The following is a 14,691-nucleotide window of genomic DNA, read 5'->3' as shown; positions in this document are numbered from 1 at the left end:
GGGGGGGGGGGAGGAGGTGTTGGCGAGAGGGAGAGGGAGAGAGAGAATCTTAAGCAGGCTCCACACTGAGCACTGAGTTCAACAAGGGGCTCGATCTCACGACCCCAAGATCATGACCTGAGCCAAAATCAAGAGTCAGATGCTTAATCGACTGAACCACCCAGGCGCCCCAGTGGTCACTAATTTTAAATGTTATTCAAACTGTAAAAGTTCTAATTCCATATTCCTCAGTCAAGCGCCTAGGCGTATATAGTGTGAATCTTGACAGGAATAAAGACATGTACTAACATATTCGATTTTGGTGAAAACGTACTTGTTGTCATTATGGATATCTAGAGAAATAATAGTTGGCCTGAAACATTTTACGAACTTTTACTGTGTCAAAGGAACATGGAAGTGCGACTTCGGTCCAAGATGTTAGAGAAGTAAGTTAAAACTAAATGATCTCTTCATGTTCATAGGATAAATTGGACCAGAGAGGCCAGCTGTGTATTTACTGTCAAAAATGAAAGGGGCGCCTGGGGCGCTCAGTCGATGAAGCGTCTACCTTGGGCTCAAGTCATGATCCCAGGGTTCTGGGATCGAGCCCCGCATCGGACTCCCTGCTCGGCGGGGAGCCTGCTTCTCCCTCTGCCTGCCGCTCTCCCTGCTTGTGTTCTCTCTCTCGCTGTCAAATAAATAAATAAAATCTTCCAAAAAAAAAAAAATGCAGGACTCGCTAACGCAGCTGATTTTCAGTTACAAGCTGTAGTGTTTTAAAACCACTTTTGATGACATACGTTATCGGCCGCATTACTAAAATGCTCTCAATGTGTGTGTCTTTGCAGCCACGGGAGTGTGAACGAACGATGTCGAAACACATTCCAAGTTGGGGTTGCAGGGGAAGTGGCCTGCTCTGATAACGGGCGAAGGTTGACAGACTGGAACTAGCTTGCTCCCGCAAGGACATTTTCACCGGCAGCAGAAGAAATCAAACAAGGAAACAAATACCAAGTTGAGCAACAGTGGGGTGATCCGAACATCAGCGTCTGCTGGGCACTGAATGCATGGGACGTGTTCATTCTAGAAACGTGTTCTGCCATCGGCATTTCTCACGCATTTCTGTCTTACGTATGTTTTCGAAGTAATTAAGAGTTTAAGCTTTTTCTTCAAACTGTGCTGCTGGCTCTCTTATATCATCAGTGTGAGTAAATCACATACAAGCCAAGCAAGCGGGGCTGGGAGGCAGCATCCCCGGACGGGATCACAGTCCACGAAACTGTGTGCGTGCGTGTGTGTGTGTGTAACTGCACACCCCGCCACTAACCATTTCCTCGGCCCGAAGTCTGACAGTGGAGCCAGAGGGCACGCTGCCACTGGAGCTCCATCTGTGGTCAGTGGGCCATTTGTCAGTGTGATGAGCTAATAGCCAGTGTCTACTGTGTGCGTGCCAGATGCCAAGCCCTTGGCGTGCGTTTTCTCTTTTCATCCTCTCCACCACTTTGCGAAGCGGAGGCCGTGCTCATCCCCACCTTCTGGGTGAGACAACGAAGACGCGGGAAGGTTCCCGATGTCTCTCAAGGTGGCACAGCTAATTCGTGGTGCAACCAGGGTAGACGCCAGGCTCTTCCCTGAGGCTCTCTCACTGCCCTGTAGGACAGGGGGGGCCTAGACCTCAACACCCCGCCAGAAGCCAAGAAGTTGCTGCCACGGATAATGGCCAAGCCGAGCCTGGAACCTGGAGGCTACGGAAGGCTTTCGGAATCGTGCCTCTCGTGGCCCCCTGGCTCTGCCCACGTGGCCTGCCAGGCAGGCCCCTCCCACCGAGGTGCCCCAGGTACTAGAATCAGGCAGAAGGGACAAGGCTTTTGGCGTTCTTAACCGTCACAGAGCTGCTGGGAAAAGTCAAGCTCCTAACGCCTTGCCCGGCATTGTGGACGGCACCCGAAATGCTAACTCTTTGTTATTATTTATTATTAATAAGCAATTAATCCTGTTGCAGGAATTAATAGTATTTGCATGTATTATTCATACACTTGTGATTATAAGGAAGACAGGAGTCAGGCGGCTGGAATGAGGCCCTGGTCAGAATCTGAGCACCCGGGTTGGGGTGCTGCTGATACCCCGATCTGGGGCTGATGAATACAGTGAGTCTCAGAGCCCCAGGGGAGCCTGAGCTCTGGAAGCCCCACGCGGGAGGGAGAACAGGAATGGGGAGAGCTAGGAGGGGGCTGGAATCCAGCAGGTCCCTACTGATGCCGGCCTCTATCCTTCGCATCCTGTTGCCACCTTATAAGTGTCGCACAGCAGGGAAAATGATTAGTGGGTGAAGAGGAGGAAGTGATTGCGCAGAAATGCCTGCTTCTCCTCCCACAGGCTGCAAAATCCTAGCCGCTAAACAAGGATGTATTTTCCAAAAGGCATAAGCTGAAGCTGTAATGACCAGCAGGTACATTCCCTTGAATCCTAGCAACCACCCCCTCATGCCGATAGAGGCATTAGGAGTCTCGCGTAGAAGATGAGGCTGCAGAAGGGGGGGGTGATGAAACTTTTATGGTGACGCAGTAAGGAAGGGAAGGAAATGGGACCCATAATGAGTCTGTTTGACCTTAAGTATCCATTGTTTTCACATTGCCATACTGGCTCTCTCTGCAGCCTCTCTTTGACCGGGATTGACAGATTTCCAAGCACTTTGATATCATTATTATTTTTCAGAACATTCAGGTACGTTCTAGGAGCCCAGCGATGCCCTCCAGCTTTCTTCATCAAAGATGAAGATGAAGTTTTGCCATGAAGACACAGACCACATCTGCCTATTGCGTCCCTCATGATCCCTCGTGGGCCGTCTCTGACAGCCCCTGCCCAGGCCGGGCCCACCAGCCTGCAGCAGCCTCCCTCTCCTGGCCCACACAGATCACCTGCCAGGCTGGCTCGGACCGTCGCAGGCGCTCAGCCCAGTGCCCACCAACCTCTGATGACTGACCCTCTTCTCTCCAGCCTGGCAAAAACGTCCTCTTGTGTGCTTCGAATTTCCCTTTCTTTTAGCTTTTGTTTTGAGGATTGAGCAAGAGCCATTCCAGAAGTGCAAAAGATAGTTTCCATGGTTTCACCCACCCAAACACTGAAACCGAGACACAAGACAAGAAACAATATGCCACTCTCCAGCTCCATGTGGGAAATGCTGTTACTCTGTCAAAACTCCAGAGATCACCTGTTCCTCAGGCGGAAGAGATTTCAGGAGGTCTGCATTTCTAGGCCGCACGCGTTTCCTAAGAAGCTATTCCACAACTGCCCCGGAATGTCGCAAACATCAAACAAGAAAGTTGTATATTAACCAGCTGTATGTCCTATACATCTGTGTTTATCCTAAAGGGAGCGATTAAAATTTGCTGACGGCTTGAAAAACTCTCAGAGAGCTAGCAGAAGGTCCCAAGTTTAATAATTAACACATCTTAAAAGCCAGACTCAAATTCAGGCCCTCCTAAATGTACACCATTGTGGCGGTCACCTACTAATTCTAGAATTCCGATTTGACCCCTTCTCCCGCCCTCCCTTCGTGTGATTTTGCGGGAAATGCAAAAGGGTTTGGTAGTCGGCGGATGTGAGTTTCAGATCCCATCAATTGCTACTCGCTCCCATCAATTGCTACTTGGTCCGTGTGAAGTTAAAGGTCACCTCCCTGGGTTCCAGGGGCTCACAGCCCTAGTGGAGGGGAAAGTGAACCACCACAAACTCCTGGAAGAGAACCAGGAGGCAGGGGAGACTAAAACAGAGGCATGTAATCCAATCTTGGGGGATTCGGGAGGGCAGTCCTGGGAGGTGATATCTCAGCCAGGGTGTGAGGTTGACTAAGTGTCTTTCAAGCATCTGCTTCCTCCTCAAACTAGAGAATGACGGACACACCTTTCTCCCCTCCACACGCCGCTTCCAGCCTGTCCTGGGCTTCCTCTCTTCTCTTTCTTGGTTTCGTTCATTTCATTTGCTTCGGTGGCTTCAGCTAAAATTTCGCCGCCGCCCATATCTGTGACCCCAACTTCTTCCCTGCATTTCCATCTGCTAGACATCTCTCCCCCGTGTCCTCTGACTCTCTGTGCTCCAACCTTCTCCCAAACCTTCTCTTCGCCCTTCACGTCCCTCTTCTTGCCAATACCATCACCATATCCCTGTCACTTAACACGTGTCACTCTGTGAATGAAAAATCCTCAGGAGTCATTCATTGACCACACAAAGAACTAAACCTGTTGGGGATGATGTACAAGCCTCCCCACAATTCATCCCACCAGACCCCGCCCCCCAACTCTCCGCCCTGAAGTTCTCGAGGTTTCCTAAGCGTGCTACCGTGTTCTTTGACCTTTGTGATTTTATATCAGCTGTTCCTTAGCTCCAAATGCTTTCTACATCTAGTCTCCTGCTGAACTCCTATTCATCCTTTAAGACCTGCTTCAAATGTCACCTCCTCTGTGAAGTCTGCCCAGATTTTTCTCAGGCAGAGTTTGACATTCTCTCCAATCACCTTCCCTGGGACTTTGCGCAGGCACCATTTAAAGCATCTTATCCGAGGTCATGAGTATTCATTGTACAGGACTCTGTCTCCCACATTAGCTTGTGAACGCCCCCGGGGCAACATCCCTGTATAATTCACTTTTTATTCCCTTCGGGGATAGGATGTGAAACAGGAAGTAAATGGTCACTGCTTGAATGAACAATGAATTAATGAAGGGATTCCTCTTGTGGGACATACCACTTTCAACACTGTATTGTCTTTGTTTGGGTATCTCATCTCCCTTCCTGGACGCACAAAGCTTCCAGGGCAAAAGCAGGGTGATCCACTCTTGCGATGAGCCTGTAATCTAGCTCTGACCAATTGCTGTTGCCCTCAAGCAGCAGATAAAGCAACTGAGTTAAGGTCTTGGAACCCTGCTTTCTTGGTGTTGAGAACGGTGCCCATTCTGTGTACCGTTCTTGAGAAAAAGCAAATCTCTTCACCTGTTCCCTCTTTGAGAGTTTGAGGCTGAATACAGAGGTTCACCACTGCTTGTAAAAATAGCCAAACCCTTGTCTACCCTTCCTGAGTGAGTCCAGCATGACTAATCTGAGAGATCTTGAAGGTCTGCATTATGAATCAGAAAGGGCAAAATAAGGGGGGGGGGAGATAGAGAAATCTGAATCCATTAGACTTGGGGCAAAAACAAGACTTTGGGGGCCTGGCAAGAGAACCTTCAGCTTCTGTAAGATGGGATGCCAGGCAAGGCAGCGTCGAGAGGCACTGAGCAATATTTTCTAAAGCACCTATGTAGATATGCTTTAAAGTCCAAGTTCCGATCGGAGAAAAGATGTCGAAAATACTGAAAGGAAACAGAATCCATATAGCCTTGACCCACCTAAGCACGCCGTTGTGTCTATGCATCCGTGTACCTGCCGCACCGACAGACAGCGTGGCATGAATGAGCTCAGGAGGGCCCCACAGACAGAGGGGGTAGCCTGAGATCTGACCCAGAGGTGAGGAGGGCTAGAGCGGCGGGAGCAGCACAGGACCAGGATCAGTACCCAACATCCAAGGCCTTGGTTTACTCACCAGGTACAGCAGAGTCAGGGCACCTCTATCCTGCCTACTCCCGGGGAGCAAGGACCAACGCTGCTCCTGAGACCTGGTCAGGGCAGGCGTTGGCCAACACATCCATGGTTTGGGGAGGTGTCCTAATTACTTCGCAGGCACCAGGAGACCCTGGGATTTGGGCCAAAGCATCCCCAGGGGTCTTGAGGCTGTTCTGGGAGCATTGCTTAGTCCCACTAACCCCATCCCACATGGTCTGCCCTCCTCAGAGGGTGAGTTTCCCCACTGACCCCCATCCCTCCCTCTGGCTTCTGTCTTTGTGCCCTGTTGCGTCCCTGTGCCTGAGAGGGTGGTCTCTGTCCCCAACCCTGCCCATATAGGCTAGGCCAGAGAGTCAAGTTTCTCCATTCCAGCCCCGTTGGTCTTGTTCACCCAGATTGTCTACCCTGCTCTAAGGAAGCGGGGGTGGTGAGAGAAGAAGAGCTATTTGCCCAAAAGGCCCAGCTCGGCTGCCCCAGGGACACCCGTAACAATCACAGAAACACAAAAGAGGCAGACTCAGGACGGTTTTTGACAATCGATCTCCCCAGGGTCCAACCCCTGCTTTCAGAAGCAGGAGCTATTCAAGGTTGTTTTCCCGCTACCAGAACTGTAACACGTCGTGGTGTGCGCCGGCTTCCAGCAAGGGCGCACAGTGTCCGGGTCAGGTTGGAGCAAAGGACTGACCTTTGCTTGGAAAAAGTGACGGACCTTGGTGTCACCCCCGAATAGAAACCTCTCGCCGGCCGACCCCCTTTCTCCTCGCCTCGAAAACTCCCCCAAGCGCAGGCCTGGCAGCCCTCGGAGGGAGAAGCTCAAAGCCTGGCTCCAGCCCTTCCACTGACTTTCAGCCACCCCTTCTGTCAGGACCGCACCGAATCCTGCCCGCGAGGGAGGCTCGGTGCGCGGCGCCCGGGACCCGCGAGATCCACGCCAGGGCGCGGAGAGTCTCGGGGCCCCCCGGGGCCAGCCGGCGCCCCACGGCCCTCGGCCCTGGACCGTCCCGTCCGCCGCCCGCGCCACCCCCCCCGACCTCCGGGCGGCCACCTGTCCGGGCGCCGGAGGAGGAAGGAGGGCCGCCGCCGCGACTGACCTGAGATGCCGCCCCCCACCACGACCACGTCGCATTTGCGGCTCATGGCGCTCGCCCGGCTCCTGGCCTCCCCGGTGCCCGCTGCTCGGCAGTCTGGGTCTCGGCCCCCGCCCGCCGCGCTGCTGCCCCCGCGCACTAGCGCCGCCGCTCAGCCGCTATATCGCCCGCCCCGGGCCCCGCCGCCGAGCCCCGCCCCCGCCCGCAGCTCCGCCGCCCAGACCTGGGGAGGGCGGGAGCCGGGGGCGGGGAGATCACCTGGGGCCTGCACTGGGGGCGGGGGGGTGGCGGGGGGTGGGCCTCCCGGGTGGCCTCAGCCCTCGGCCTCCTGCACAGTCTTTGTTTTAGTTGCTGCTACGAGCTTGGCGGGGGTGTCTGGAAGATTGGCCTGTTGGTGGCTTCCTCCAGCCCCCCAATTACTCCCCCAAACACAGCAATACAAATAATAGGCACCTCGTTAAACGCTTTGCATGCATGATTCCGGTTAAGCCTTCCAACAACCCATTTTACAGATGAGGAGAGCGAGATAAAAGTAGTGAGGGGCGAAGGCAAGACAAAAAAAAAAAAAAAAGCCAGAAAGAAAAAAATAAAAGGCGGGGTAGTTCTGAGACCCACTTTGATCCACCGCACAGTATGGTCACTACCTTGGGATATACTTGGGAGGGATTCCCGGCACCTCTCATCCTCCTTCCAGATACCCACCTTCTCCCCAGCCCCCAACCCTCCCCTCGTGCCCGCGATGAGCTCAGCAGAAGTGAAGCCGCGAGCACAGTTATTTGTGGCCCTGGGATGTGGGTCTGGGGACTTTGGCTTTGCCAAACATAGAAGTGATTCGCCAATATTACAGGTGTTTAAGCTGAAGTGGCCCAAGTAGAGCAGAGGTGTATTTCTTCAGGGGACTCGGAGAGCCACGTTTCCAAAAGTGGGAAGAAACCATGTAGGGTGGCTTTTCAAGAAATAATTGTGTGAAGTGCTTCTGTTCACGGTAGGGGAGCTGTGGGACTGGTGGGGGCGCAGGGTGCTGGCTCCAGGTGTGGTGAACTGTTCGAAGCAAACCTCCACCTCATCCCACCCCAGTCTGTGTATCCACCTGCTACCGAAGCTTCTGCGGCCCTCAGACCGGAAGAGGGTTTGGGCATGGTGTGTGACTGAGAAGTCAGCTGTGGCAGAAGTCTTGGTCCAGAGCCCCTGACCTATCTCAAGGTGGTCCTAAGGAGAAGGGGTTTGGTCGTTAGACAAGCATTGATGGAGTACCTGCCTGGGCCTGGGGGCAGAGGTGACCATGAGCAGACCTGCCCCTGCCTTCTGCCCTCTTGGGGCTCACACTCCATCAGGGAAGTCATGCAGGAAGGGTAAGCCCAAGTGTGACTCTGAATATTGCTCTGGAACAGGTAGCAGGGCTAGATAGCCTAGCCTAGGCAATCAAGGAGGACTTCCAGGAGGCAATGACTCTTTTTGCTGGGACTTGAAGGATGAACATGGGTGAATCCAACTATTGAGGCAGGTTCGAGACCGGAGCGTCGGGAGGACTGGGCACAGCCCAGTGTCTGAAGCCCATCTTCGACCACCTTTAGGACTTATTACACATACCGCAGAAGTAATGGTGAATAATAAGGAAGGAACGGTGAAAAATTAACAACGAATAAAAGGTTAGGAAGCGCCATGGAATTTTGCATGTGTTTGGGTCTTCTTTTCCCAAGTAGCTAATAAAGTCCTGCCGAAAGGAAGATTTTATGTCCTCCTTTATTCATCCGTCCGAGAATGATTTATTGAGCACCAACTCTGTGTCAGGGGCTGAGCTCATCACCGGAGGTACGCCCTTAGAAATAAGAAATGTTGCTCATCCTTCAAAAGACAAACATGAAACCGGACAATTTTAATGAACCCAGTCCTGTTGCAATGGAATTGAGCTCAACACCTCAACCCGAGCAGCACACAGGAGCGCCGCCGGCCCCAAGCAGTGTTTATTTGCCTTTCCAACTTGATGATATCCATGTTTCGTCAATTAAAAGGAACTTACTTTCCTTTCATTTTTTTTATTAGAAGACTGCCAAAGAGATAAAATGTCCTTATTAGCGGATATTTCAGTGAGCCTCTTACGATGCCACAGGAGGTTTCAATAAAGAAGCAGGCTGTGCAGAACAGAGTTCACCAGATATTATCTGCCTTGTACATTTCACTGATTTTGAACCCTGCAAGTTTGACAGGGGTTAGAAAATTTGTTTAAAATGAGATCTAGAGCTTATGGGTTTCTTTTCCCCAACTTCTTTGTTACTCTTTTTAAAAACATGCACCCAGGGATCAGATGATGGCAGTCAGGACAGCTCTTTGACAGTGTCTAATTGCAATTTTAACAGTTGTTAAATGGTATAGGGCCTCTGGGTCCGCCCAGTGAGGTAGCCATCATCAGCTTGGATCCTAACCTGAGAGCGTCCAAATCCCCTCCTTGGGGGCAACGAGAAGGCAAGAGGCGGCCTTTCCAAAGGCCAAGACCTTGCTTTGGGCCTTGAGGACTTGTTCGGAGGGGAAATGCATCCTCAAGCAGCCCAAGAGTTAGGGGGCACCCAGCTTCGACTGAAGTCAGAGCCCTTCACTAGACATTGCGCTAGAAGCTAGAGAGCCAATTCAAGGTTTAAGATGTCAAAGGAAGGACCTGTCCCAGGACCAGGGGATCGGTCAGGAACTGGCTCGAGTGGAGTTGGCAGGGAACAAGCCAGGTGACAGGTGGGTGCTCGTGACCTGCCTTAACAGGCCAACAGCTGTGAGGATGTGCTGAGCTGGCTTATAGAGTCAAGGTTGAGATGGAAGAGAAATGAATCTTCCTGCCCAAAGAACCAGAGTAGGGCTCTTTCCCCCTGTGACCTAATTTCCATGGCACGGGCAGGGCAGGGACAAAGAGGGACAGACATTTTGGCAGACACACCAGACTCCAAGACTTCAGGAAGATAGAGGTCATACCCCCAGACGCATTGCAAAGCATGTTGAAAAAAAGCTAAATCTTATTCGCAACGTAAGCGCTAAGCCAACTGTACCCAAAGTGATTTTTTACAATGACTGATGCTGAGACTAAGAATATCTCTACAAATCATAATAAGGGCTCCTAAATCCTTTATTATATGAGGCTTGACATATCAGAACAGATGATGAGGCAAGGACCGTATAGGACATACAGAGGAAGAGCAAACAGCAAAATATTCAGATCAGGAAGAAGAGACGATCAGAAGAGACTTCGCAAGAACATCGGGGTGAAGGTTTTCACCCATTCTTTTGAGAAGAAGAGATTAGAAATTATTATTACAGCCCCACTGGATACTAATTATGGGTTGTCGAACAGCATGATTTTCAATTAATTACTCTTATGTATATGATTCTAATTTCATAGGGTGAGGTCACCGATGCAGAATCGATCCTTTGATTACCTTTATGTAGTCCTGAGTGAAATCATCACTCCATGTTTTCTTATAAATGGATATTTGTGTCCCATGGATTAGAGATAATGATCACGATCAAGAGTCTGGGGACTCTGAGAATCAGATGAGTATTATAAAAGGTAGAAAACCTGATCAGGTCTCTGAAAAAAAATAATATAGAATATAATAGTTCAAATATATGTTACACATGCATAGGAAAACCCTTCCTTCTGCAAACCAGCACCCACTTTTTTACGGCCGAGGTTAGAGCACAAGACTCCTGGTTATGAAACTCAGGTACAAAAAAGCTCAAATGGTTTGAAGTTGCCATGGCATTTTGTGTGACTGTAGTTCCTGTTAGTAGAATATTCTATGTGTGTTATGTTTACTGACAAATTCCGCATAGCCAGGCATTTTCAGGCTCCAAAAAGCAGTACCCGGAGTTGGTGTTGCAAATAGAAGCTCTGACCCGGTGGGATCAGAATGAATGCCATCTGGCCACGGCTGTGTACGCTGTCTGGGCATTTAAGTCAGGTCACTTCATCAGTGCTGGCCAGGGGCAGCTCCAGGTATAGTCACTCACACTGCTTACTGTAGAAAGAGCGAGTGAGGGACCGGCGAGGCTAGGTAGGGAGAGACAGGTAGGGGGGCTACGTAACCAGGCTTACAGAAATCCCAGATGTGAAGAAATGTCATAGACAAGATAATAACCGGAGAGAAGGGAGCATAACAAGTCCACTTTGTTTGTTCTGAATACAGGCAAGCTATTATAATATTTACAAATCCACCTTGTTTGTCTTAAATGTTATACATAGTTACCAAGTTCCCTGGTCAGTTTTCTAGGAAGGACCAACCATAAAAGCCCTGGATGGCCCTCGATGGCAACCTATTCGGGACCCCTCTCACTCTAGAGAGCTTTCCTTTCTGTCCTCATCTTCCCTTAATAAACTTGCACTTCACGTCACCCTATTGTCTGCGAGATTCATTCTTCAACTCCGTGAGACAAGAACCCTGCAACCTTGCAACACTAGCGTAATGTTCATTGATAGCAAAGTGCTAGATGAAAAAGCAATACTATCCAGGGTTAAAATTCCATGGTTGATTATCCAAATAATTGAGATGGAAACAAGTCATTTCCTGGCATTATCAATAGACCAATGCCCTATGTGAAATTCAAGCTTGGAATGTTCAGGACTAAAAGACAAACTCACCCACCCGATCCTCCTGGGGGAAAAAATTTCCCTAAGGCCTGGATTCTCTCCTGTCCTGATTTGGTATTTTAAAAGTTAAATCGTCAACTCCACCATTTCCCAGAAGCCTGCTCCTGCTTCTGAACTGATTTAACTATGCTGTGAGTACAAGCTAGACGAAACCACTCACTGTTCCTACCTTTGGAGGACGAATATTTTACCTTTCTGTCTACCTCAAAGTAATGAGATAGATGCTCAGATGAGTGCTTATTTGAGGACCGACTGCACATCCAGGCTTCTCTCACATGTCCTTGGAGATGTAGGGAAAATGTTAGCAAACCTTTGCCCTAAAGAGGGTATCCAGATTTGGCAAATAAAAATACAAGATGCCCAATTAACATTTGAATTTCAACGAGTAATCTTTTTTCATAAAAATGTGTTGCGTGCAACATACTCATACTAAAAAGAAATATTCGTTGTTTATCTGAAATTCACATTTGACTGGGAGTCCCATACATTTTCTGACAACCCCAGCCGGAAAGGATACTATGTTCTGGTTCAGGAGGAGAAATCAACACAAAAAAGTCAATTTCAGAGTAATACTTGGCAGGACATGAGCAAGTATTCAATTGTGGGGTACAGGGAAAGGGCAAAGTTAACCGAGGTCAATTCCTCCAACAATGAGCTACTTAAGGGACTCCATCTTTGCAGGGGTTCTCCTGTGTCCTCAGCCTTTAGCACAGTGGTGGTGATGTCTAGTAGATTCTCAGTGTGTGTAATGAACAAACAAATGAATGCATCAGCCAGTGGAAGGGGCATTCGAGGTGGGTCTTGAAGGAAGACCCAGATCTGTAGGTAAGGAGTAGCTAAGAGAAGGAATGCAACATTTCCAGCTTGACAGGAGGCTGGACAGGGGGAGCTGTTACAAAGAAGAGGTCCAAGAGCAGTGGTTCTCAAACTTTTTGTGACTGAGAATGACATAGGCGGAGCAAAAGATTCCACAGCTGCTGACTCTAATCGTTGCACTTTCCAGCAGAAGAAGAACCAGGGAAACAAAATTAAAGTCTACAGAATTGCGTGCGGTGCTTCTAGAAACACAGTTGGAGGTCCATTTACAAACCTCCAGGGGAATTGTCACCCATTAGTGACCCAAGGACTGTATTTTGAGAAATGTTCAACTAGAATATAGGTGTGAAGTTTCTTGAGCTGGGAAAATGAAAAGTAAGAGGCTAAATCTTAGATTTTTAACATTTTGATATGAAAGTGTTAATATCAAGAGCATATTCTCTGGCCTGAAAGACTTCAAATGCACTTTTAAAAGTCATTTAAGGGGTTGCCTGGGTGGCTCAGTTGGTTAAGCATCTGCCTTTGGCTCAGGTCATGATCCCAGGGTCCTGGGATCGAGTCCCGCATCGAGACCCGCATCGGGCTCCCTGCTCAGTGGGGAGTCTGCTTCTCCCTCTGCCCCTTCCCCCCCTCTTGCTCCCTTTCTCTCTCTCTTTCTGTCTCTCTCTCACAAAAATAAATAAATAAAATCTTTCTTTAAAAAAAGTCATTTAAAATCATCCGAGACCAAGAAGGAGCAAGATTTAAACTCTAGAATTGCTTCAAGCTAGATCAGAGTTTCTCCAGTGCCGCACAGTTGACTTTTTGGACAGAACAATTCTTTGTTCTGGGGGCAGTCCTGCGCATTGTAGGATGCCCAGCAGCGCTCCTGATGTGATGGTCATTTTCATGTGTCAACTTGATTTGGCCACAGAATGCCCAGATTAAACATTTCTGAGTCCATCTCTGAAAGGGTTACCATATGAGATTAGCATTTGAGTTGGGGGATTTACTAAAGCAGACTGCCCTCTCCAGCGTGGGTGGGCATCATCCAATCCACCGAGGGCTTCAATAGAACAAAAGATAGAGAAAGGAGGAATTTGTCCCTCTTGCTTCCTGCCTGTCTGCTTGACTTGGGACATCTCATCTCATCTTCTCTGACCCTCAGACTAGACTAAACCGTTGGTTCACAGGCTTTGGGATATGGACTGAATTACACCACTGGCTTTCCTGGGTCTCCAGCTTGCAGGTGGCAGATCGTGAAACTCCTCAGCCCTCCACAGGTGTGTGAACCAATCCCTTATTATATATCTCTCTATCTCTGTCTCCATCTCTTTCTCTCTCTCTCTCTCCAGACATTGCCGGATGTCCCCTGGGACAGAAAATTAGCCCCCTGTTGAGAACCATTAGTCTAGATGAAAGCACACGGTACCAGTTGAATTGGATGTCTAAGAAGTCGCTAATGTAGCTTTTTTCCTATCCAACTGAGACAAATAAGGGATAATTTGAGCAAATAAAGCCTATGCATTTGAGAAGCTTGTCTCTAAGAGGAATCAAAGTGCTGCCAGACAGGAGCACTAGATGATGAAAAGACAAATGATGAACTATACCCATTGAGATCACACGTGTGCACTTCAAAGATCCTGACTTCAGTGGTCCTGGGTCAACCCCAGTCAGGCCCGCTCATTGAAATAAGTGCACGTGACAATGAAAGACAAATCATTACTGGCTAATCACAGGGATGATTACCTTTAATAAATGCTTCTACATCTACGATTTGGGGCAGAAGAAAAATTGCCCGGGATAAAAGAAAAGGAAAAAGACCCTTGAAAATCTGGAGTCCGTCCTAAGAAGTAACTGTTCTCAGTTGATAAAGGCTGTGTTCTATTCGTTCAAAAACCCTTAGGAAATCTGTGCATTCAAAATCATCCTACCAAAATGGGTAGGTCCTATTTTGTTTGCCTCTCGCTACCCTATCCTGGAGACATTATTTTATCACTTTGAGAAAAAATTGCTATTTCCAACTACGACTCTGAAGATGATTAAGAATTGGTCCTTATGGAAAAGAAAAGAGTTGATGGGAAAGAAAAGCAACAAGATATATGTACAATGTATTTTTCCTGATTCAAAAAATTATTTTTTCCAAAAGAAATGATTTTTTTCCTATGCTGAAGTTAGAAAAACAATCATCTTTCTGGTAATTTATTAAGTAAAATTTAGTATGGGATTCAAAATAAAGAGAAAATGAATATATATATATATTTAAAGATTTTATTTATTTATTTGACAGAGAGACAGCCAGCGAGAGAGGGAACACAAGCAGGGGGAGTGGGAGAGGAAGAAGCAGGCTCCCAGCGGAGGAGCTCGATCGCAGGACCCTGGGATTATGACCTGAGCTGAAGGCAGACGCTTAACCGACTGAGCAACCCAGGTCCCCCTCTTTGCTTTTTTTTTTTTTAATGTAAAACATTGAGTGGAAGTTTTGACACCTTGAAAGATAAATATCAGTCAAAAGGGATTTTCAATAAGGCTTTTTAATTTCCTACTCATGGTAACGTTAAGTAATAATCAGATATAGGACTTCTATCTCCAGCAACATGACAT

At 48.6% G+C, this 14,691-nt stretch overlaps 1 protein-coding gene across 1 annotated transcript in view; it reads right to left on the bottom strand.

The window, feature by feature from the left end:
• The window catches only part of MAOB (monoamine oxidase B), a 139,421-nt gene extending 132,593 nt beyond the window's left edge, over positions 1-6,828 (bottom strand). Inside the window, exon 1 of the mRNA XM_040632750.1 lies at positions 6,666-6,828. Within this exon, the coding sequence (XP_040488684.1) occupies positions 6,666-6,711 (46 nt within the window). The 5' untranslated portion in view covers positions 6,712-6,828. The remainder of the gene's footprint in view (positions 1-6,665) is intronic.
• Between the last annotated feature and the right edge of the window lie 7,863 nt (positions 6,829-14,691).

The sequence above is a fragment of the Ursus maritimus genome (genome assembly GCF_017311325.1).
Source record: "Ursus maritimus isolate PB19 chromosome X unlocalized genomic scaffold, ASM1731132v1 scaffold_X1, whole genome shotgun sequence".
Taxonomy (NCBI): Eukaryota; Metazoa; Chordata; class Mammalia; order Carnivora; family Ursidae; genus Ursus; species Ursus maritimus.
Note: the sequence above shows the minus strand (reverse complement) of the source record. Positions and strands in the feature narration are given on the sequence as shown.